This window comes from Notamacropus eugenii, chromosome 1 (genome assembly GCF_028372415.1).
Source record: "Notamacropus eugenii isolate mMacEug1 chromosome 1, mMacEug1.pri_v2, whole genome shotgun sequence".
NCBI lineage: Eukaryota > Metazoa > Chordata > Mammalia > Diprotodontia > Macropodidae > Notamacropus > Notamacropus eugenii.
The window spans coordinates 488,375,692-488,400,102 of record NC_092872.1 but is presented as its reverse complement, the minus strand read 5'-3'; the positions used below and the strand labels follow the sequence as shown (position 1 = coordinate 488,400,102).

Here is a 24,411-nt window from a genome sequence, read left to right as displayed (position 1 = left end):
TTTTATATGTGCTACTTAAAAGTGATTTCAGCAGTTAACTTGCCAAGATGGTATTAAAGCACTCAACTGGAAAGTCAATAATGCAAGTGGGTGTTCAATCAGAAGGAAGAATGAAATTCAGTCCACTAATTTTGGGGATGCTTCTTGGAAACAACAGAAAGGAATGGAAGACCTTTTTTCCTTGAAAATTCCTTAGATGGTTCATTTCCTGCAAGTGAGAGAAACTTCCTATTTTTCTAAAATAAAATTGAATGTTCCCTGTTATTCTTCATAACAAATGATGCTTAGTTCATTCTCCTTCAGAAAGATTACTAAAATTGGTTCTCGAATTGGGAAAACTAGAATTAGTTAAGTGGTTTGCCTCTCTTCCTTTGTGTTAATTTGATAGGTCCATCTTCTGTATTCATAGACTGTTCAAATAACATGCAGCATGTAATTTATGCCCTTATTCTTCTTTCTAAAAGATGTATAAGCAACTAAAGACTCTGCACTAGGCTTGGCATAATATTTGGAAACCAAAACTCAGTGAGTGGTTACCATATTTCTCTCTCTGGGGAAGATGGCCTTTGAAAGACACCTGGGTTTGCATAATGGTAGGAATACAGAATGGCTTTGCTAAAGCCAGAAGGGAACTATCCACTTCAGCACTACTATCTCTATCTGTGCAATACACTATACATGGGTGGGGGGTGAGCCTGTCCCACCACAGGGTTCTGAGCCTACCTAATTTTTGCATGCATGCACGGAGCCTTTCTTCAAGATTTGACACTCTGCTCTGAAGTTCATCGTAGTCATAGGCGCCAATCTCCTCTTGCAGCTCGTTAAGCACTGACGTCAGATTCTGGACCTCCTCTTTAAACTGCAATACCAATTTGGCATCGGCTTTGTACTCTTCCAACACTGGTATCAAAGGCCTAAGTTCATCCATTTTCGTTTTTATTGCCTGCAAGGTCAAAATAAGCTTGGTTCAGTGCGATGCGTGCAAAAATTTGTAACACCCTGACTCGTCCTGGCTTCTCCCTATGTGAGTGCAAATGTGAATATTCCCCATTTTATTTTATTTTCATTTTTGGTCCAAATGATGAATTAGAAAGAGCATATTAAAACAGTCTACAGAACACCAACATATTTGGGAAAGGTCTTTATTGTCAGTTTTGAATGCAACATCTTAGGGTTACATGCTTTAGATCACATACACAAAGTTCTTGTTTTCTTTTTCAAAAAAATGCATTGACAAGGGTTCAAACTATTCATGAAATGCATCTACAGTCACATGCAAAAGGAAGATCTCAGTTGGATTCAAGATTCCTTAATGATATGGTGCTAATTATTTGAAAATAATAATAAAATGCATGGTGCAAAAAGCTCTCTGGCTCTCTTTCATGGTTACATGGGAGTGAACTGCTTCTTCAGTCACTGCGGCATTGAAAAAACTCTTTTAAGTTAGCCCTGTAAGCAAGAAAATGAAATACTGTTGAGGAGCTAGCCCACTAGCCTGCCTTTCTTACACAGATAGCCATTAATAAACAAATATTCTTATGGTAATAATAGAAGAAACTCACATTTAAATGCTGGAGTTAGCAGAAACAACCTGCTGTCACAGTTATTTAGAATGTCCTCACAACATTTAGGCTCAGATTTTTACAAGTTATTTATGCATGCTCAAAAGGCAGTTGTAGTTATATCTCCTCCCCAAGACCCACCATCACGATAGTCTTGTGGCCCCAAGAGTTTAGAGTAAAAAAAAAAAAATCATGTTCTGAGACAGCAGCTAAGTGAAAGATTGTTTTCTCTGACCATATTTGCTGTAAATACACATGCATTTAATGAGCCTGATCCTATACCTAAGAAGAAAGTACTCTTCTTTTTTGGCAGGTGCATAAACTCTCACTGGTCAATCAGGTCAATAGAGTTCCATCTTTCTTCCAGTCTAAATCAATAACATACCAGAGACCTCAAAAAAGTTCATTCACCTCCAAAAAGAACTTACTCATTTCTCAGCAGGATCAGGCCCAATATTGTTTTGCTTCATGGGTTTATTTCTCTGTCATTCCATCTATTTAACATGCAGCTTTTTAGAGAGTTATTTCTTGCTTCATGCAGGGATTGCGGAAAGAAAAAGATGTCTACGAACAACAGCGACACGGAGGGAAAAGGGGAAAGACAAACAGGACACACAAGCAATTTTCAATTGAGAATGACTGCCCAAAGAAAGAGATTTCTTTAAATGGGGACTCTAATTTAAATTCAGGTACATATATACCTTACTTGAGATATATATGTATTTCCCATTTTAAATGACATTGAAAGTTGTATAGCTAGGAAGGGCTGGAAACCAACTCCCAATCCTGAGCTATCAGATGACAAGTTATCACTTACCTATGAAAAGAGGAAAGAGCTTTCCTGATTACCCTGTAGGATAATAATTTCTCTCTGCTCTCTGCAAAGCTACAATATACCCTGTCAAGCCTAAATTAGGTCAGGCATTAAAATCCATGCTATATTATAGCCATTCCTGACTGGGAGCATCAATTAAAATAACCCCTTCAGCTCCCCTCTTTATGAAAGTGAGTCACCTAAATAGGAATGATAACGAAAGTTCTTTCACTGAGCTGCAATACCCCCATAAGTGGAACAGCTCAGTCACAAGGATCTTGTGATTCCAGACTGGATTTGATTCAGGTGATGGTTCAGTGAATATGTATCAAGGGCTTCTGGTCAACATTGACCTTTCCATTATTTCCCCATGTGGACCAGGGAGGAGAAGGTCAAAACCTGAACCTTCTCTACTTTAACACTCATGTGGTTTGGAAGGCTCTTTTCTGGGTCGCTTTCTCTCATCCCTTTCTCCCCACAACCATTCCCTATTTCTACAGAGAAGAGGAAAAAGCAAGACAGAAAGAACAAGCAGAGCTCTGGGAGAAAGAGATGGGAGCACGCACCTTAAACTGCCTAGCAAGATGTTGCTTGTGGCTTTCTTCCACTTGCTTGAATTTGGACTCCAACCCTTTCATCTGGTTTTCCATCTTCTCCACATATTGTAAATCTCTTTGAGTTCGCCTGTCCAATACCTCTATTGATTGAGACATGTTTTGCACCTGTCAAAAAGGCAAAAGGTCCAAGAAAAGAGCTGTAATGGTGGCCAGAAAGTATCACTGGCTTTATAATATGACAATGACCTTTTCCATTCAGTCAACAAACTAAGAGCATAAGCAGTACATGCATTATTTACTAGTTAATCACACACATCTGATATTGTTATGACCAGCAACTGGAAAACACTGTAAATTGGTTTTGTAAACATTTTTGTCTGTCATGCTTGGGAAAATAATCTGACAATCAGGGATGCAAATAGACCTAATAGTCAAGTGTAAAATACATAAGCCTCCATTTCCCCTTTGATTAGTCCACTGCATGCAACAGATTTGTGTTTGCTTATTTATTTATTTATTCTGTAGAGGAGAATCCAGTTTGGCAAACATAAATATATTACAAAGATGAATAGTGTTGTGGGGTGTGTTTTCTCCATGTACAAATCTTGTTTATCTTTTAATGTACACTGAGTATTTCACTGCAGACATGGTTGCTTAAGTGCAGGATGAAGAAGCAAAAAAAAAAAAAAAAAAAGATGTCTTCACTGTCTATGTATCAGGATTCTTCACCACCACCACCCATTTCTCCTCCCCGCCCCTACCAAACATCCTGCGCAGCATCTATCATGGAACACAGTATGATAGGCACATGACTACTCTGCAAATATGCACATTTGCAACATAAAGTCAAGAATCCATCACCCCGGCAAATGAGGAATTGCTGTATTATACCTTTATAGGCAGATCCAAATCTAGCCTAGCCTCAAGATGGAATTTTAATATTAAACAGGATTCCAGAGAGCTTAAAAGAAAAACAGTTTTCCTGCAGTCACTTGCTAACACATTTATTTTCAGGAAACTGGCACATGTGTGAGATTCTCTTCCAGGCTGTGTGGAATCAGAACTAAGTCTGAGATTGCTAAACCAGCGGTTGGGTCATTCTGCCAGAATCTCATCCAATTACTAAGAAAGATGTTTTCATAATGGCAAGTCATTTGCCAAATGCTCGTTTACAATCTGCACTGAGCTTAAAGATGCAACCCTTTTAGGTGCCAAAATTCTTTCTGCTTTGGCCCTCTTGCATGTGGCCAATGACAGTGCTTATGGCTTCTTTTCCCCATCTTCTGATCTTTGCCTCAGCACATGAAAAACAAACAAGCTCTTGACTGAAAGAAAGCAGGCAAATATCTCCAGGTCAATGGCAACTGCATGAGTTTTTTTTCTGGACAAGAGAATCTGTCTTACAAACTTGACTCTTTTTAACCAAATTTTGTTTGTGTTACTTTGGAAGGACCATAGGAGTTATGAAGATTTCTTCCCATTTTTTTTTCTCCAAAGCAACTTTCTCCCAGTTTTCCCAAAGTAGGCATATTTTTGCTTTGTTGACCAATAAGTTGCATGTCCTTTTTTCAACTCATTAAGGACTATGAATTATCCCAGCATCTCCACCGAGAAAAACTGCCCTAGAGGTAACATGGCATATGAAAAACTTAGTGTCAAAATACCTAGGATTAAATTCTTAATCTTCCTTTGAATGTTTGATTATAGGCAAATGACATATTCTTTTAACTTCGCTTTGCTGATCTATAAAGTGAGGCAGTTCATCTGGATGATTTCTAAGATTCCCTTTAAGCTCTAGCATTCTATTACTCTGAGTGAACCTCTAACACATTCTTCAAAGCCCAATTTGAACGTTGCCTTAAGAATAAATAAGCCATCCTTGATTTCCCTCACCTAGGAAGGATCACTCCTTCCTTTGAGCTCTTATAGAATGTTTTGCCTCTCATATAGTGCTCATTTCATACCACGGTATATTACAATTATTTGTGCCTTCTTTCTATTAAATTAAGTCCCTTGTGGACTAGAATGGTGTCTACCAGGGATTTTGCAAAATAGTTTGCACATAATAGGTGTCCCAGAAATGTTTGTTAGATGGATGAATGGAGCCCTAGAATGAAAGTTAATGATCACCTTGGGGGGAAATTTCCCTCTCTTCCTCATCCTGGAGAAAATAAATAAAAATGGTATATCAAAACAAAACTCATCATTGGATAATACAACCTTGGTCTCAGGCATCCAAGTACAGTGGCTAAAAAGCCTGGATTTGGGAGTGGACTTGTTGCTGGCAAAGCTGATTGGCAAATCATAAGTGCAAACCTGCCTCATCATTTAAGATTTCTGTCAGGACACTACAAAGAAGAAATGGGGTTTTACTCTCACTAGGGAAGAGAGTCTTTGTTTCTTAAAATTGCCAGTAGCTCAATTGCATTAAGGCAGGATAACTATTTCACTGAAATTTTTCCTGTCCTCCGTGAAACCCTCAAGACTTTCCAATTTGGAAATTTTCAATTTCCAATTTCCAAATTTAGCCAATTTGAAGCATATTCCTAAGAATATATATGAAGGATATCTGTGTCATCAGCTTGAGAAATGCCCAGTGTGGCAGCTCTCCACACATATAAAAAGCAACTGATCTATGATTTAGGGGATGACTCCTAGGGATCTAAAGCACCTGGGGATTACACAACTTACCCCTGGTTATATATCTAATTATCAGGTGGGATTTGAACGTATCACGCTATCCATTGTACCGCACTGACTCTTAAATTATAAAGGTATATAATTATACCTTGGAATCTTTCTGCCCCTTTGGAATTCCTACCATACTGATGAACTGCCCATTCAGACTAAACTTACTGGCAATAAAGTGGGTAGAGTGATGGACTTGGCAGTCAGGAATATCTGTGTTCAAATTCTGCCTTGGACACTGACTAGGCTTTTTGCTCTGGGCAAACCACTTAAGCTCACTCACCCTTAGTTTTCTCTTCTGTAAAACAGGGCTGACAACAGTACCTACCTTACAGAGTGTTGAGAAGAAGAAAAGAGATAGTATGAGTAAAGCTTCTTGTATAGCTTTAAGCCCTATATAAATGCTAGTTGTTTTCTTTATCAAAACCAACTAGACTGTGAACTCCTTGAAGGTGGGGATATAAGAACAGCGTTTTATGTTGGCATCTCCCACATCACTGAGCACCATGCCAATGGCTTAGCAGAGGATTCACAAATGTGCAACAACAACGCTATTGAGCCCTAATAAAGCTTACAACAATCCCTCCTGTTTGCATAATGCTTTAAAACGTCCAAAGCACTTTCATCCTCCATTGTGTCATCTGATTCCCACAATGACCCAGAAAACTGGGCAAGCTAATCATCTTTGTATCTGTTTGACAGCTGGGAAAACAGAAATTCAGAGAGTTAAAGGACTTACCTCCATTAATGGCACTGGTGGGCTGAAAACCCAAGGCCTCCTGATTCTGCTCCAGTACATTTGCTACCACTCTATCTCTCTATCTTGGTAACGTGTTAATTTAGGGAGTGGTAGCATGCTGTACGTCATTCAGAGGCTGGGTACCACTTCTGCACTGAAACTTTCCTTTCCCTCATCCCTAGTCTTTCTTATCAGATTTAGCTCACATGCTATTTGGAGGGGAAGCAAGCTGATTGGGTCACAGAGGTTATCAGGGTCTTGGATCAAACATGTGCTCAGAACATCTTCACTGAGACGACAGCTGACTGTTGGCCTTTAATATTTCCAGAAGTCAATTAAAGATAGGGAAGCCAAGGGCAGAAAGGTTGTACACCCACCCCCACCCACCCCCAACAAGTGTACCAACTTCAGCTGAGAAAGAGCATCCACCTGTTCCCTCTGTCCTTCTGCAGCTTTCTCCACAGAAAGAGAAGAAAATGTAGAGATGGGTAAAATACCAGTGAGAAAGAGGGGAGTCCAGATAAAGCTCTTTGTTTGCTGCTAGCTGTAAATACTCACAAGAAAAAATATATACTCATTTTGAGAAAGGAAAAATCTCGAAGAACAAAACCCAAAAGGAACAAGTTCTATCCCTTAAAAATAAAGAGTACACTGGAAGAAAAAGTAGCATTGATTTTCCTTTTCAAAATTACGCTGATGTAAGTTTAGTCAGAAAGGGAATTGGAATACTAGATAGAGTGCTAGATTAGGAGTCAGGAAGACCTGTGTTCAAACCCCATCTCAGACATTTACTAGCCTTGTGACCCTTAGCAAGCTCTTCATTTCCTCATTTGTAAAATAAGAAGGTTGAACTAAATAGCCTCTAGCTTCTTTTCCTGCTCCAAATCTGTTCCTTGATGTGGGGAGGCTCAGGAGACAAGAGGATTACAAGTTGCAGGCTTCTAATCAGCCTCATTAAAACCTAGCCTCCAACATCTTGCCAAGATCCAAAGCTCATCCCCATACCTCAAGGTCTTGGGAATTTATTGTCTTCAGATGTTTCTAACTATTTTACAGAAAAAAAGAACATGGAATTTTGAATCTGATGACATAAGTTCAAATCTCAGCTCTGCTAGTTATTATTTGGGTGACACTGGATAATCAATCAACACAAGTATTTATTAAGCTCTTCCTATGGTGCTAAGCACTAGGGATACAAAGAAATAAGTGAAAAGAGTGCCTAGCCCCAAAGAGCTTACATTCTAAAGAAAGAGACAATGTGTACACAAATACACAAAACAAAATATATATTCAGAGAGAGGAGAGCTCTAAAGTAACTTTTGAATGGAAGACACAAGCAGGTGGAGGGAGTAATGGGCAGCTGTATTCTCCACTGTAAAATGAGGGGCTGGGCAAGCTGATCTGTAGGGTTCCTTCCAGCTTTCAATCAAATGAAACTTGTTCCTCCAGAAACATGGACTGCGGAAGCAAAGTTCTCCCTCATTACCCATTCCTCTCTAGGGTTAAACTCTCCTGGGACCAAGTAGTCCCATTATTAGCTACTACAGTACTGACATAGAGATCTCATCTGCCCTCACAAAAACCCTATGGAATCATCTCATCAAATATTCATGTACACAATGAATATGAGCCCCTTGAGATATTGAGGGGGGTAAAGAGATTTGCCTTCAACTAGAGGGTCCTTTTCTCATATATGTCCCCCCTTTCTCTACTGACACAGCCACCACCTTAATTTAGATACTCATCACCTATTTCCAATAGTATTGCATTACCCTCCTAATTGGTTTTCCTGCTTCAGGTTATTCCAGACTCCAATCCACCCTCCACACTGCTCTCAAAGTTATTTCCTTTAAAGACAGATCTGATCATACTGTTCCCCTAATTCAAATGCCAGTGGTTTCCTATTGCCTCTTGAATAAAACAGAAAGTTCTTTAGTTTTTAAAGCCTTTCACAATCTGACTCCAATTTATTTTTCCCCCAGTCATTATGCATGAATCTTCTTCCATTTTATAGTCCATCCAAACTAACTTTTTTCTCATTCCTTATTGGACACATCATCTCCCACCTCCATGCCATTGCACTGGCTGTTCCCCTTGCTTGGAAAGAAATGGTAAAATCACTTACCTTCTTCAAGATTCATGTTAAGCCCCACATTCTACATGAAGTTTTTCATGATGTCTCAAGCTGCTAGTGCCCTGCCTCCCCAAACTATCTTCTATCTATTTTTATAGTATAGTATATTTTAAATATTTTAGAGTATAGTACATTTTAAATATACTAAACATAACTTGTGTTTATCCTAAATGTATTTGTGGATATACATAGTGAATATTCTCTGCCTTTCCATACAATTGAAGCTCTCTGAGGGCAGGAACTATTCCATTTTTTCCCTTTATTTCCCAGCTACCTAATACAGGACCTGGCACATTGTAGGTATTAAAAACAAGCAACTTTTTGATTCACTGCTTGTTGACTGAGTTAGGCTCCAGACCTGACATGCTTCCTCTGTGATATAAAGCGTCATACACAGGAGGCACTCAATAGATGTGCCTGTTTGTTTATTGTTGATGATTTTAGTCAAAGATGATACCATTTCTCTAGAATAAAAGATGCTTATAAAAAGTGGAGGGAGTGCGAGAAAAGATTAAACTCTCAGTCAATTTACAAACCCTGGTTTGCAGGCATCAAACTCATAGATGATAGGCAGGAACTTAGGCCCAAAGACCTTCTAAGTACCTTAAAGTCTGACAAAAATATGATGGACCTGACTAAGATGCTGCCTAATTGGATAGATTTGCACAAGAAGAATAAAGAGGTTTTTGAAAGGTTCAATGTCTTCTGCAAATAAAAATCATTTCACTTTTTGTGACCCAATTTCCTCTGTCCACTCTCCCAAACACCACATTATAGGAATCTCTTTTTCCCTATGTCATTCTTCCTCACTCCTACAATCATAACTCATGTTTTCACCAGGTTCTCTTAATAGACCAAGCTAGTCTCTGAATACTGGGCTGTTAGTACAAACATTGATCAGTAAAGTCTATGCTAGATAAAGGCACATATATACATATATATATATATATATATATATATATATATATATATATATATATATATATATATATATATATATATATGTACTGATTCCCCGCCCATCCCCCAGACAACTTAAGCTCCTTGAGGCCAGAAACCATTTCATTGTTGTCTTTGTATCTCCAGCACCTAGCATAATGCCTTACATGCAGGAGACACTTCATAAAGGTTTGTTAGACTGAATTGAATTGGAGTTGTTACCAATCTAGCAAGATGAATAGATTTCATTAAGTCATCCACACTCTCTCTCTTAGCATCCCTTGTGACAAAAGACATAGCTATAAGATAGCTGGTGGTTGGCATAAAGAATTTGACTTTGCAGCAGTCAAAGCTAACTAGGGATCAAACCATGACCTTGGGATCCTTAATGGCATGCTTTTGCCAACGAGAAAACCAGCTAGATTCTGATTTCCTCCTTCATTTAAAACTTGTCAGGTGCCCAGGATTTTAATTATCTCATATTCCACATTCTCTAAACCAAAACTCTATTCACTGGCAACTGCACACATAGTACAGTGTTGTCATGTTCAGAATGATCACCCATAGTCCAGACATCCCTTCCAAAGAGATGAAGAAAACTTCACTGATAATCCCATTTTAGTGCAAAGTACATTTTACTTTATTATAATTTTTTTAAAAAAAGTAATTGCTTTACTGAAGTATAATAAATAATGAAATTAATACCTGCCACTTATATAGTACTTACTATGTGCCAAACACCATGCTAAGCACTGCACAATTATTATCCCCATTTTACAGATGAGGAAACCAAGATGAACAGAGATTAAGTGACTTGCTTAGGGTAACTCAGTTAAGTGTCTGAAGCTAGATTTGAACTCATACCTTCCTGATTCCAGGCCCAGCAATTTGTCCACTGTGCCACCAAGTATAGCATCTATTAACCCAAATAGGCTACTCTCTGACAACTCAGTATAAAAGTTTACTCTGCCCATTTGAGAGGCAGGAAGCTAAAGTAGTTAATAGAATCACTCTCTATTAGAACTAGAAGGGATTTCAGAGCTCTTCTAGTTCTACACCCCCCCATTTTACGGTGAAGGAAACTAAGACCCAGAAAGATCATGAGAGAGTCATTAGCTAAGTCTTTTTCAACATTTCATATTAATCAAGTAATTCATCAAATAATGTTAACTCAGAACTCCCAGTTCCTTGAGTGGTGAGATGGGTGTTTTTTTTTAATTTTTGTATTTCAACTAGCATAGTGTCTTGCACATAATAAATGCCTATTGAATTTAAATGAATGAAATAGAATGGAATTAAATTCACACTTCGGTCCTACTGATTCTTATTTGCCTAACATCATTATTCACCCACTGGGAGGATTTGCCTAAAATGAATAAGTTAGACTAGATCATCTCTGAGATTTCTCCAGTTCTAAAAATGATGTGAGTCTGTCAAAAGTAAAAGAACATCTATGTTACAGTGGAAAGGGCACTGGATTTGGAATTGTTGTGAATTAGTTGTGAATCCCTTCTGGGTTTGTGTTACCATGGGCAAATATGTTAACTACTCTGGGCCTTAGTTCACTTTGTATAAATTTTAAATTGAGAAGGTTGAAGTAGGTGATCTTTGAGGTCCTTCCAATTCTAAATTCTGTGCTCCTCAAGAATTGTAGGTGAAATTGTAGATGAAACCTCCTTTCCTTTACTCTTCTCCTAGTTACTTCTCCCATGCCACCATATTTCTTTCTCAAAATTTCTATTCCAAGCAGATATCAGCTGTATTAAAATGACCAACATTTAGGTATGAGCAACTATTATCGCCTAACTCTGCCCAGTGTATTTATCCATTTCAAATCCAAGGCTCATGAATCTAAAGGGATCTCTATTTCATATTCAATATAGAATAGCGTATTTTTGGGCAAGAAAGAGAACTTTATGAAACCTCTTAAAGCTTATCATATAGGAAACTCCCTTTTTTATCCTACTAGCTGGAACCTCCTTCATATTTAGGAAAAATCTTTAACCCATTTTGGATGTGTGAAGGAAGGCCCATTTTGAAAAATGTGAGTCTATTCTCCAAGTAAACAGCCTGGACCATCTTTGAAATGTATTGGTTTATACAGATTGAATTCACTTGTGTCTTGACATGACATTGAGAGGATGCAGAGAAACACTCGGCTCAAGCAAGAAGCTTTTCATCCTGAAAGGTGTTATATCAAATATCCCAAATATCCCTTTTTCCTTGGGACAATGGGTTCGTGGTGATCATGGTGAGACCAAATCATCCCACAAGTCAAAAGATCAAGGGTCTTTGAATGGTCACTTCAGGGTCACTGTGAAAGATCATGCTGCCATTCTTTAGGCTACTAGTAATGAGTCCAATTTCAATCCTTCAGAGTGATGTATTAATAACCACAGACTAAGTGATTCCTAAGACCCAGAGTTTTACTGGGATGACTTAATACTCTGCTTTACCAGGAAGACATAATCAATGGCAGACATTCAGCCTAGTCCATCATTGAGGCCCAGCCTTTTCAGAGCAAGGGAAATTACATATCCTAAAGATCCCAATTAGGTTAAATCAGAATGTCAGCATATTCAGAGAAAACAAGATTTCTTCAATGAAATGGTTTCCCTTTGCCTCTGCTAGATCTCACAGTTATGTATTTTAATGAGAATTTTTTGATCTTCTTAGATTGTAGATTATGAAAAACCAATTGAATGGATATCAGTGAGAAAGAGAAAAACCACGAATTCCAGCTTCCCCACCCTGCTGGGTTGGGATACTTTACTCAGTCATCTTGATAGTGACCATACTTGAAGAAAACGAAGGGACTGGGCTTGATGACAATGCCCATCTTTCTGTTTCAAGGTTACCCACTTGAAATTGACAAACACAAGTCCGATGAAAACTCATAACATCACATCACATCATGTTATTTGTTCATTCATTCATTCAATCAATCAACAGATAGCTATGAGAATGAAAATGAGTGTGCCACAGAAGCTTTGCATCCAGAACTAATCCCTCCCTGAATGCTGCACTCTAACACAGATGCACACAATCATGCATTCCCACACCCACCCACAGCTTACCTTTTCTAATAGCTGCCTCAGCTGTTTTGTCCTGGCATCACGGGAGCACATAGTCTGCTGGGGGGCCACCACTGTACATATACACCGTCCCTCACTGTCCTGAGCTGAGCTGTACACTTGCCAGCTTTCCTCCGGGTTGGTAGGCAACACCTGGGCACCAGCATGTCAGGACATGGAGCAAGGATAGAAAGGAGGAAAAAAGAAGAGAAAAATCTAAGGCAGACAACCAATGAGTAGTGAACTACAAGGGGAATGTATCCATTCAACCTAAATGAAAATAAAAGAACACTCCCCCGTTCCTGAATATTACCCCAGACTCTGTTCCAAAAGAATGAAAACAAAGAGATAACAATACAAATTCTAAACTCTATACTGGATCCCAAGAAACATAGCAAAGCAAAATTTCATTTTTTAAAAAGAAGAGTGTAGCTGACAGGTTTTTAGAAAATGTAAAATTTTCTACCTAATCTGTTATGTCAAGAGGGCAAGAATAGTGTGTGTGTGTGTGTGTGTGTGTGTGTGTGTGTGTGTTATTTGTGTTGGGGGGAGGGAATCACAGCACAGAGATGGGGAGCAAAGAAAATGGAATGTATGGTTCACATTCTGTAGGCACTCAGAAATCAGAACTTCTGTCCCCTCCCCCTGCAAAGGCTAGAGGGGATACCTGGTTATTAGGGACACTGGCTCCATTTCTCCTGGACACTTAAATGGATGGAGTGCAATTGCAGTAATAGCAGAGTACGGAGCATCCCATTAGTTGAACTGTAATCAATGAGAGCCTTAGTGCTCTTCCAAGGTCCTGAAGAAAGGTAATTACTGCTTTGGAGAAAACACTTAGCATTTGACTTTTTTCCCCCTATTCCTTCCTTCCTCTCTCTCTCTCTCTCTCTCTCTCTCTCTCTCTCTCTCTCTCTCTCTCTCTCTCTGTCTCTCTCTTTCTCTCTCTCTCTCCCCCCCACAACCTGCAAATTGTTTTGTGGGTTTTTAACAAATTGGACAGAATTTTTCACAGTGCTCTCCCAAACCATACCACAGTGACTGCCAGCTAGCAACCTGGAAGCCCACAGGAATTAATGACAGAGACAACCTTTCAGATTCGGGCACTTTTTCCCCGTAAGGGAAGGAGACAGGCTGTTTAAGCTGGAACCCTAAACAGTTCTTAGATCACACCTTGCAGCAATCAGGCCAAGTGATTACAGCTTGCCCAGGATTTTACTCTACTGATATGGGGGCATGCATGTGGATGGATTTCCATTAGTTTCAGGTCATCTGAGGATTAAATTGCAGTTTTTCTCTCTGAAATCTGCACCACCAGTCATTCTTAACTCCAGCAGCTATAAAAACTAAGGTGATAAGGCAGTCTTTAAAGGAAACAATGTGATTCTTCTTGAAGCAAGATACTTAAATGTAGCATCTTTCTTAGAGGAGGCAAAACACTAAGCTCCAAGCCAAGGCTATTAACTCTTCAACACGGAAACACTAAGCAATGGAGAAGGGTGCCCTTCAGCCTCTCCTTTCAGATAAATGGGGGTGGTTTCTTATAAAGAGAAAGTGAAGAGCAGGACTACCTGAAGCATACACATTTTCCAGTAGTTCAAGACGTGCTAGAAAAATCTGCCTCCAGTTTTACTTCACCATTATCCTTTTTTATTTCTCCCCACAATTGCCCTGAAAGACCTCTAAAGGTCCCTTCCAGATGTGACATTTTCTACGTGCAAATAATCTTTTCAGCTCTGGAAAATAAACCTTCACGTTATGATTTAATATTCATAAGTTCTTCCACTGTGGGGAACTGGGTCTTTCACTCTGGCCACGATCCTGGGAATTTGAGGGACTACTCCCCGGAGAGGGACAGCTGCACCCTGCTTTTAATTAAAGAACCAAGGATTTCCATCTTTACCATCTGCTCTCAGAAGCAGGGGTGGGCCGTAGGGGTATGTGTGTGTGTGTGGAGGGGGGAAACGTTTGTTTTCCTGCTCCTCTCTTCCACACCCCAGTTTTGAGGAATTGTCCAGTTCCCCAACCCTTTGGCTCCACTCGCCCCCTAGAAAGACACCAGTACAGCCGCTTTTCAACTTGTGTAGAATGTGTTGTTATGCAACAGGAAAAAAATAGACCCCCCCCCCCTCCCGTTGGAGCTGAGAGGAAGAAGGCATCTTTTAGACTCGAATACAGAGCTGGGTGAATAGCAGTCAGACCACGGGGTGTCCATCCCCTTGCCTCTGCTAGCCTTCTTCCCTCCCCCCCACCGCAAGCTTCCCTGAACCCCATTCCCTCCCTAGCCCCTGCCCTTATCTTGTCCTTCCAATTTCGCCTGCCCAGGCCCCGACCTCTATGCAAGGCAAGACTGCAGCTCGACGCACAAAAACAATCTATTTTAATGAGAACTCAAAGTCGATGGGATTTCACCCTGCAGCCCCCAGCCTCAACTGAGGACCCTAGGCAAAGGCTTTGTGGAACGAAAAAGGCGCCAACCTATTAAAAGCATCGGAAGCACAGAGGGCAAAGAGAAATGAAAATAACACTCCCTCGGAATGTCTCCACACCCCCTCAAAATGCTTGAATCCCCCCAAAACCTTTCTTCACCAATGCTCTGCTTCTACCCCTGCCCCCAGCTCTCCTCTGTAATTTTATACCCATCCCACCGCCTAGGGGTTCAGTCTGAGGGAAGGGGAAAACTCATGCAACGTGCCCGCTTGTTCCTTTAGCCAGAAGAGGAGGCCCCTTGGGGGTCGGGGGCTGGGGGGGCACTTACACCGGTGCTCCTATCCAGCGTCCCCCCACTGGCCGCGGTCAACTTGGTGGTGTTGAGCCCCACCAGCGAGGGCAGTGTCTGAGACATCCAGTTGGTGATCATGGCCATGGTGCTCAGCACAACCCCAATCTTGAGCAGCGGCACCGACATCGCGGCTCGAGTCGCCTCCTCCAACCAGCCTTCATTCTGAAGAAGTAGCTTGGAGCAGCGCGCTGCGCTCCGGCACCTCCTCTACCTGCCTCCGCTCCAGCGACGCCACTCGCTCCTTGGACATCGTGCCCAGCTCAGAGGATGCGCTGCCTTTGCTCTCGGCTCCTACCCCTCGGGCTCACTCTCCCACCTGCCCTCCCTCTTTTGCCCCCCTTTCAGCCAAGAGCCTCTCCGATCTGGCACCGCACCGCGGGAAGGAGAGAAGTGGAGCGAGGTCTCCTTCTTTTGGCCAGCGCGGGGGATTGGGGGGGGGGGAGTTGCGGGTGGGGGGTTGCGGGTGGGAGAGGCGCTCAGGCTGCGGAGACCGACGGGGAAAAGGCAGGGATTGACTAGGGCCGGTGAACAGGGAGGGAGGGAGGGAGAGAGGAAGACAAGGGAGGGCGGGGTGCGGCTAAAGAGCCGGCCACGGGAGCTGGAGCCTGGAGTGAGGACAGGGGAAAGGACTGGGGTTGGAGGGAGTCAGAGAGAGGAGGGGGTTTGGAAATATTTCGTTCCCCCCCCCCCTCCTTTTTTTTTTTCAAGATCCCGCTCTTAGGCCCCCAGACGTCTCCCAGGTGCTGAGAACTGGCATGCCTGAAACTGACTAAGGGGCGGGCAGAATAGGGGAGGAGAAGGGGTAGAGGGAGGATGGAAGGGAAAGAGAGGCGGAGACCTGGGGATTGGTGTAGAAAAACGCAATCTGATGTCAAAATGGGTGGATTTTTCCTCTCCTTTCTCCCTCTCGTTCTTGCTCCCCGCTTCCCTCTGGTGGTTGAAACAGAGACCTACAAGTTTCTGTTGCTAAACTGGTTGGAATTACAACCTAGGCTTATCTGGGCCAGTGTCACTACTCTGGCTTGCTTCAAAAATCTTTCATTGTCTCCTTCCTCTTCCCCCACCCCCATCTCTCCTTCCTCTCTGTTCTTCCGTCCCTCTCCATTTTTTTTCTTTTCTCCTTCGTCTCTCTTGGCTACCTTTCTCATGGCTTGATTTTAGTATGGGCGGCTGACTGCGGTCACCCCTAGTTGACATCGCCCAATCACCAGCTGCTCCTTAAACATAAGACTCCCCCCCCAAAAGGTATCCAGCCCTTCTTTTCAATAGATTTTCTCCCCAAGGGCGGAAGGAGCTTAGGACAAGGCCAGTTCCATTTCTGGCTATTGAAAAGGGGTGGTCAGAGATGTAGCGAGGTCAGGCAATGCTCCGGGGGCTGCTGAGTCTCTCCAGATGCCTTGGCTTCGTTTAGCTTCCTGTTCTCCCTTCTTCTCCCTCGTCCCACTCCGTACTGCAAGGACAGGGTGGTGGAAAAGGTTGCCTCCTCTCTCCCCTCAGAAGTTCTTTATCAGCCAATGTAAAAAAAAATTGTTTTGAAACCTGTGCTCTAACATCACACCCTGCCATCAATCCTGTAAGACAAATTCAAGAGTGTAATTTGGATTTATACCTCCCTCCTTCCTATCCCAGCTCACTAAAGCCACCATATATTTAGACTGAGTCCAGCTGAATGCAAAGAAAAAGAAAAGAACCTTTGTAATTAGTGACTCAAAAGATCTGGATTTCAGTCCCGGTTCTGCCACCAATTTGTGGTTTGAACTTAAGTCACTTCTGCTCTCTGGACCTCAGTTTCCACATCTGTAAAATGAGGGAGTTGGAATTTATGATCTCTAAGATCTCTTCCAACTGTAACATTCTGGGATTCAGTCCCTGCCCTCCTTCCTGTAGTTTGGCCATTTGAATGGTTGGGAAACTCCAGTGAACCAAAGGAATGTGTGATTCTAAAAGGGAAAGAAACTGGGGGATCCAAGGGACCCCAAACATCCCAACAAAACCTGGTCCTGTCTTGTTATGCCTCCTAGTATCTGCATGATAGTGGGTATAAGGTATATTGTGAAGGTTGGAGGGGGGGGGCACTGAGCTGCAAAAACTGCTCTTTCCTTTTCCTGATCTCTGGGATAGATAGACAGACAGACATCCATACATAGATGATAAATACATACATATGTACATACATAGATGATAGATAGATAGGTGTGTGTGTGTGTGTGTGTGTATTAATTTCTCTTGTCTGGCAATCTGCAGTGTCTTGAACTTACTATGGGCCAGGCATTTGCCACTGATTCATCAGAACTGGTTACACTGACACCTTCAGAAATCCCCATATTAACAGCATTTTCAAATTTGCAAATGACCTCTAATCTGAGCTGAAAACTGATCTCCCTAAGCTCTTAGATCAAGGTTTTCCAATCATGTTGGTAGAGACGACACCCTTATAACCCTCCCTGGTTTACTCTTTCTTTTATACTCAGGTTACCATTAAAATACTCAAAGCCTGAAAGGGAGATTAAAGATTAATTCTGTGGCTGAATGTAGCTAATGCTCTCTACATATAGAAATCCCATGGTCTGGCTCTGGAGAAATCAATGGACCCTTAGGAACATGTTGCTCCATCTGCTCTTAAGAATTTAAGGCAAAGGAATAATCCTCCTTGGGATTTCTATTACCGTTTCCAAACTTATGGCCAAATAAGCCAAGTACAATTGGATGACAGCACTCTGACATAAATGGGATTTTAATGAAATTTTTGAAATTACATTGGCACAATTCTCTGCGTGTGCATGCGGGTAGGGGGCTGGAGACTATCCACTCAGATAAACAAAAACTAAGCAATTTCTTGTTTAATTATGAATGTGATCCTGGCAAGCACAGTATGTTCAGGGTTGGGAGCCTAATTTCACTTGTTGGGGAATGGTGCCATCTTCCAGTGTAAATTGGTATTACAGTCTTTATTGTTACCAAACAGCTCATCAGAAAAAGAAACACTTTATGGGATTTTAAAGGGAGGTAGCTAACAGAGATATCCTCTCTTTTTCTTTCATTAAAGAGATCTAGAAAAAGGAATCTAGACCCAGATAATCACTCTTGACCTGTAGCTTCAAAGACCTGTGGCAGCCACCACATTTTCAAATTTTCCCAACACAGATTGGACATCATTATACTCTTTTGATATAGAACCATAATGCCTTAATTCTTTTTGCTCAATTTGGGTATCTCCCAATTGGCATCAATCCAATAAAGCAAAACAAACATTAATTGAGCACTTACTTTGTACCTGTAAACCTGAGGTATGTGTATGTGAATAGATACAGAAACAACGTTCTAATTAGTGCAAAGAACTTATCATAGCATAATAGGTTTAAAGTTGGAAGAGACATCAGAGATCATTTACTGCAAATCTTTCATTTTACAGATGAAGGAACTGAGAGGTTAAATGATTTGCCCAAAGTCTCACAGGTACTTCTGCTCTTAGTCACAAAACTGTGGATTCAACTGTTACTTCTGACACTTATTGACTGTGTGACCCAGAGAAAGTCACAACCTTTTTATGCTTTAATAGCACTATAAGACTTGCTGATTAAGTTAAAGAGGAGTGGCCATCTGTATTAGTGCAATAGGAAGGGTTTCCAGGGCAGACAAAATCACAGATATTTCATGTATTTATGTACTAGTTCCTATACTAAGCTATGGAGTATATTGAGAAGTCAAAGTGGGAGGAAAATGGAGGGGAGACTACTTTTAAGCACTCATTTACCCAAAGCTATTCAAAGTTGCCAAGCTGTTTCCCCTTGGTTGGGGAGGGCATAGGGAATAGACTACAAAATGTACTGAATTTATTATTAAATATTAAAAAACAATAACTTCTCATGCTCCCAGAGCTAAGATCCTTTGAGATTTAACTCCTAGATAATCATGGAACTCTTTTCTTTCCTTTTTGGAAAAAAAAAAAAGCAAACTCCTCCTGACTTTGAGGTATAAGCTCTTTGATGGCTGGGACTATATCACTTTTGACTTTGTAGTCACAGTGCCTAGCCCTACACTTGACTCTTAATAAATTTTTGGTTGATACAAGAGTTTGTGATTTTGTCATACAGGTCATGTCCCATAAGAATTTAATGCATCTCTTGAGTCAAGAGGAGCCAACTTACTTAGCTATCTTTTCAATACTGTATACACATTTAGAGAAGGATTCAATAAAATAACACTCAGCCAAGTAGAGCAAGAAAGAGATGCTTCAGACAGGATTCCTGTGTGGGACAGAACCACAGTTAGCAAGGTAATTGTTCAGCCAGTTATTCTTTGCTTACCAGAGAGAAAGCTATATCAAGGTATATTCCTGAGAAGATTGAGACCTGCTTATCATCATCTTTGCTTCGTATTAAGTTCTTCTGCACTGCTGTTATTTTGACTTTAAAAAAGCTCGATCTCTCTGTCTCTGTCTCTCTGTCTCTCTCCTCTTTCCCTCTCTGTACATAAGAACAAATATACACACATATATTATATACAGATACACACATATGAAATTTGGACCGGAAAACCACCAGTTCAGTGGTTGGCTCAGTTTAGAACACAGACAGAACGTCAAAAGGCACTCTAGAAGGCCTGGGGACATTTGCTTTTAAAGAGAAGCCAGGATAGAGAAGGTTCATTACCTCCGGGCCTAGGCTATTAGTCTCATTATTACAATGAAAAAGAATCAAATAGATAATCATTCATAACACCTCAAGGTAAGGCAGACTAATGCCCTCTAATGCAATTACAAGTTGTCAGCTGAGAAGCCAGCAGCAAATTCAGTCTGATTGGAAGGATACAAGGTACCTTCAAAAGCAAAAGAGGGCTTTTTGTAAAATGAAGGCAGCTGGATTACGGGTTCTGTGGTGTCAGCCAACATCCAGAACATCTAAAAGGAAATTTAAATAGAAACCTCAAGTTTTCCTGCACTCAGCAAAGTCTACCTGTTTTTACAGCTCTAAGACACCCCAACTCCCATTAAAACCGGCCTAAAACCCAAGTCTGAAAGCCACATCTATTATTAACAGCAACAACAGCCCCCCCCCCCCCCCCTGCCATAAAAACCTAATGAACAGCCTTGGGGGGTAAGGTGAGAAGCCAGGACCTAGGGAGGGTCAGGAGAAGAGAGATGGTGACAGGGCAGCTGGGAGAGGAAGGCTTTTACTTGGGACAGATTGACTTTCTTCCTACTTTGCCTAGCAAGAAACCATTACTCTAGAGTCCTTTGATTTACTAACCGTTATAAATATCGTCCAAGTAGCTCCAGGATTGCAGGGCAGCCAAAGAATATTGACAGTTCCCTCTCCTCTGGGCATCTAATTATTTTTCAACTAATACAAGGTGGGGTGGACTTTATGAATGTTTTGACTTTGGGAAACTCAGAATTTAAGCTTTTATGCTATCAGAGGTAGGGTAGTACAATGGGAAAAACCCACTAGACCTCTTCTAAGTACCTTCCCCTTTTTAGGCTTTAGTAATCTCATCTGCAAAAAGGGACAGTCCTTTCTAGCTCTAACAGCATTCTGTGAGATATAATTTACAAGTCATCACAAACCTTGTTATTCTCTAAGGCTCAGTAGTTCTTTTAAAAAAAATGCATTATGACAATAAAATTGGTGAACATGGCATTAACACAGATGAGAAAAAGACTGATTTCAATTTGCCATGAAATATTCTTACTCAGCTGTCTAACAAGAAGACAGAAACCAAACTGTTGGCAACCCCACATTCAACTCCCCAAAAGGGTGGAAAAGGCAATATGGCATAATGGAAGGCCAGCCTTGGAGTCAGGAAGCCCTAGGGTTCCAATCTTGTTTCTGACACATTCTTGCCATGTGACCATGGGCAAGTCACTTAGTTTCTTGGTGATGCAGACAAATCTCAAAAACCTAAGTTACTGACCATTTGCAGATAGGCATGGGCAGAAATATGAAAGTGAACATCTAGATATAATAAAAAACAAAACTGCTGTTCTCCTGACAGTGTAGAATACACTGGAAATTCTGCACAAGAAAGATTAGATCTCTCTGACTCTTTGCAATCTAAGGACCCATTTTCTAAATTCTTTTCCCTATATTGGCACTAAGAGTTACTAGAGTCAGTAGTAATAAAAATGGTGACATATCACATTTTATACAGATCTACAGTTTTCAATGAGCTTTCACACCTTCATTTAACCTTCACAACAACCCCATGAAAGAAATGGGGCAGGATTCCCCTTATTTTGCAGATGAAGAAACCAGGCCTCACAGAGGAATCAGTGGTCTGACAGTCGCTTTCCTCTGTGCCACAATGCCCCTCCTGCCATAGTTTTAATTTGGGGCCCTTAAAGTGAAAACATTCAGGAGGTGATTGTTAACTTGTGTATTCTTAAAGTGAAGGATAACATGACCATTAAGTTACAGAACAAAAACTGGAAATATCAGGTTTTCTAACTCCTACTCCACTTAAAGCATTCCACTATTAGACAGCTTTGATTATTAAAAATATCTATGTTAACCTGAAATCTATCTCTTTGTAGTTTTTCTCTGGAGCCATTTGGACTAAATATCTTCCCTCATCCCCATGACAATCCTTCAGATATTTGAATAGATTAATTATGTCACACCTCGGCTTCATATTTCTTTCCTAAGTCAGACATCCTCATTTCCTTCAAGTCATTCTTCTACAGCATGATTTTGAGGCCTGGTCTTCATCCTGGGCCTCCCACTCTGGACAAGGGCCAGTTTGTCACTGTGACACCTGTAACAATAGAGACCCCAGATGGGTCTGAAGAGCACAGGATCCAGGGAGACCACAGTAGGCATCATTTGCACACTAATATTGTTCTCAGTTGCATTAATAGGATGCTGTTGTCATTTTCTTTTCCTTTTTTAGGAACTAGATCACTCTGATTTTTAGTGAGACTTTGCCCAGACCACCCTTTGTCAGTCGTTAGGGAGGGAAGAGGGATAGGGATGTGGGGAAACACTAGAATGAATGGAGAGAAGCATGTCTAAATCAACATTGAGGCAGTAGGGTGTGTGTGTGTGTGTGTGTGTGTGTGTGTGTGTGTGTGTGTGTGTGTGTGTGTGTGTGTGTGTGTGTGATTTTAATTAAATAATTAATTCATACCAGAACCAAAGTACAAAATGCATAATACTATAAACATACACTAATACAAAAATACAAGTGTTCCCTGGACCTTTGAGAGTCCCTGAGTACAAAGAGATCAGTTACATGCATTTTAAAAAAAAGTGTTTTAAAGGCCTTTGTGACTAAGATTCCAGTAGTTTCTGTTTTAAAAACAAGCTTCCACAGCAGTCTTCTCTCATCAGGTACTCTGCTGCCTTAAGAAGAACTGCAGCATCCTCCCTTCCTGCCTTGACTCACACAGTTCTCAAGGTCTGGAACACCAGCACCACCCTTTTGGTCACTTCTTGAAGTCCTACTGGTCCTTTAGGGCAGGGGTGTCAAACTCAAAAACAGAGGTCACTAAATTGTACATAAGGATCCCTGTGGGTAGAATAGTGACTTAGAAAACCGCTTATTAACACTATCCGTTCTCTTGTATTTTTATTTGTTTTAATTGAAATTTCCCATGTACATTTTAATTTGGTTAGATATCCCTCAAAAGCGTTGTGGGCCACATGTTTGATACCTCCACTTTAGAGGCAGGAGTGTTTTGAGGTTCAAGTGAGAAAATGGATTTAAAACACTTTGCAAAACTGAAAAGTTACTTAAAGCTACTTAAATGTTTGTGACTATTGTTGTTATTAAACTGTAGACACCAGGCCTCCAGTCTGGTGATACAAGATACATTCATATACACTTTAAGTTTAATCTGCATTATTAGCATTTTACTAAGTTTAGAAATTAACAAAGCAATAAATCAATTTGTACCAATTGCCAATTTCTGAGGTGTAAATGCTCCCACTGAAAATTTAACAATCTGCTCCTCTCAAAACCCTATTTAGAACTGGCTCTAACACACCTCTATTTGGAGGGCAATTCAAATATCACCTTCTCTGTGAAGCCTTCTATGATCTGCCTTGTTGGGGATTCAAGTTACCAAACATTTTTTAAGCATCTACTATGGGCAAGGCTTTTGTGCTAGGTACTGGACATACAAAGGAAAAAACAAAAATCAGGCCTTTCCTGTCGTGAGTTTCAATTCTATTGCAGGATACAAAGTGGAAACAAGACAAACTAATATACGATGATTTCAGAAGGAAGAGGAACTAACAACTGGCCTGGGAGCAGGAAAGGCTCCTCAGACCACCTCAAGATTCTAATTGTTGCAGGTGAATACTTTATACCTCCCTGTGCACTTAGCAGGAATTGTTTTTGTATTCTAAATATGTGTTTATGTTTCATTCCCTTATGAAGCTAAACTCTAAGGGGAAGGGGTATAATTGGGTCCTATTTAAACTTCAGATTTTTCCCAACACCTTTAACAATTAGAATGCTTTACTAGGCACTTAATCAATGTTTTTTGGTTGATTGATTGATGCTTCAAAAGCTTATAACTTCATCATTTCCTTCCATCCCAAATACTTAGCCAGATATGGCCACAACTCTCAGATAGTAAAAACCCAGATTCTATATTCAGAGGGCAGGTGCAGTCACATACTCAGAGGCTAGTTCCAGGAATGCTAAATTTCTGGAAACAGAATCATTTAACCTAAACCATTTGCCTGAGAGAGTCCTCTGAGTCATGCTAGGTTCTCTAAACAGGCTGGAACATTACACAGGCACCAGAATTGCTTCCAAAAGAGATGTCTGGGTATCCTCTTTCGTTCCTCTGATTCTCTATGACCTGCTCATGCCATAATTTTTCCATCTGTAAGTGAAAGGGTTGGACTACATGATCTCCAAGGGCTCTTCCAATTTTGACATTCCATATTCTAAAGTCCCTTCCATATGTGACATTCCAAGTTCCTCTGACAGTCTTTTTAAGATCCCTTTCAGGTTCTGATATTCTATGTTCTAAAAATTCTTTCTAGCTAATGTCCCAAAGGCCCTTCTAGCCCTGAAAATCTATTTTCTGGTCCAAGATCTCTTTCAATTTGAATCTTCTATGATTATTCTCTAACAAAAATTAAAAAGGACTAAGAACCTAATCCCTTTCC

General features: G+C 40.7%; 1 protein-coding gene across 4 annotated transcripts in view; it reads right to left on the bottom strand.

Annotated features, from left to right (window-relative positions):
* OLFM1 (olfactomedin 1) overlaps positions 1 to 24,411 on the bottom strand; it is a 58,971-nt gene that overhangs the window by 26,048 nt on the left and 8,512 nt on the right. Inside the window, exons 1-5 of one of the 4 annotated variants that reach the window (XM_072632915.1) lie at positions 13,598 to 13,707; positions 13,175 to 13,309; positions 12,511 to 12,660; positions 2,943 to 3,098; positions 724 to 943 (exon numbers count right to left, since the gene is read on the bottom strand). In XM_072632915.1, coding sequence (XP_072489016.1) covers positions 724 to 943; positions 2,943 to 3,098; positions 12,511 to 12,561 — 427 coding nt within the window. In that variant the 5' untranslated portion in view covers positions 12,562 to 12,660; positions 13,175 to 13,309; positions 13,598 to 13,707. Of the gene's footprint in view, positions 1 to 723; positions 944 to 2,942; positions 3,099 to 6,360; positions 6,736 to 12,510; positions 12,661 to 13,174; positions 13,310 to 13,597; positions 13,708 to 15,265; positions 16,077 to 24,411 lie in introns of those variants that run through there. The other 3 variants (XM_072632912.1, XM_072632913.1, XM_072632914.1) reach the window with 3 other exon arrangements.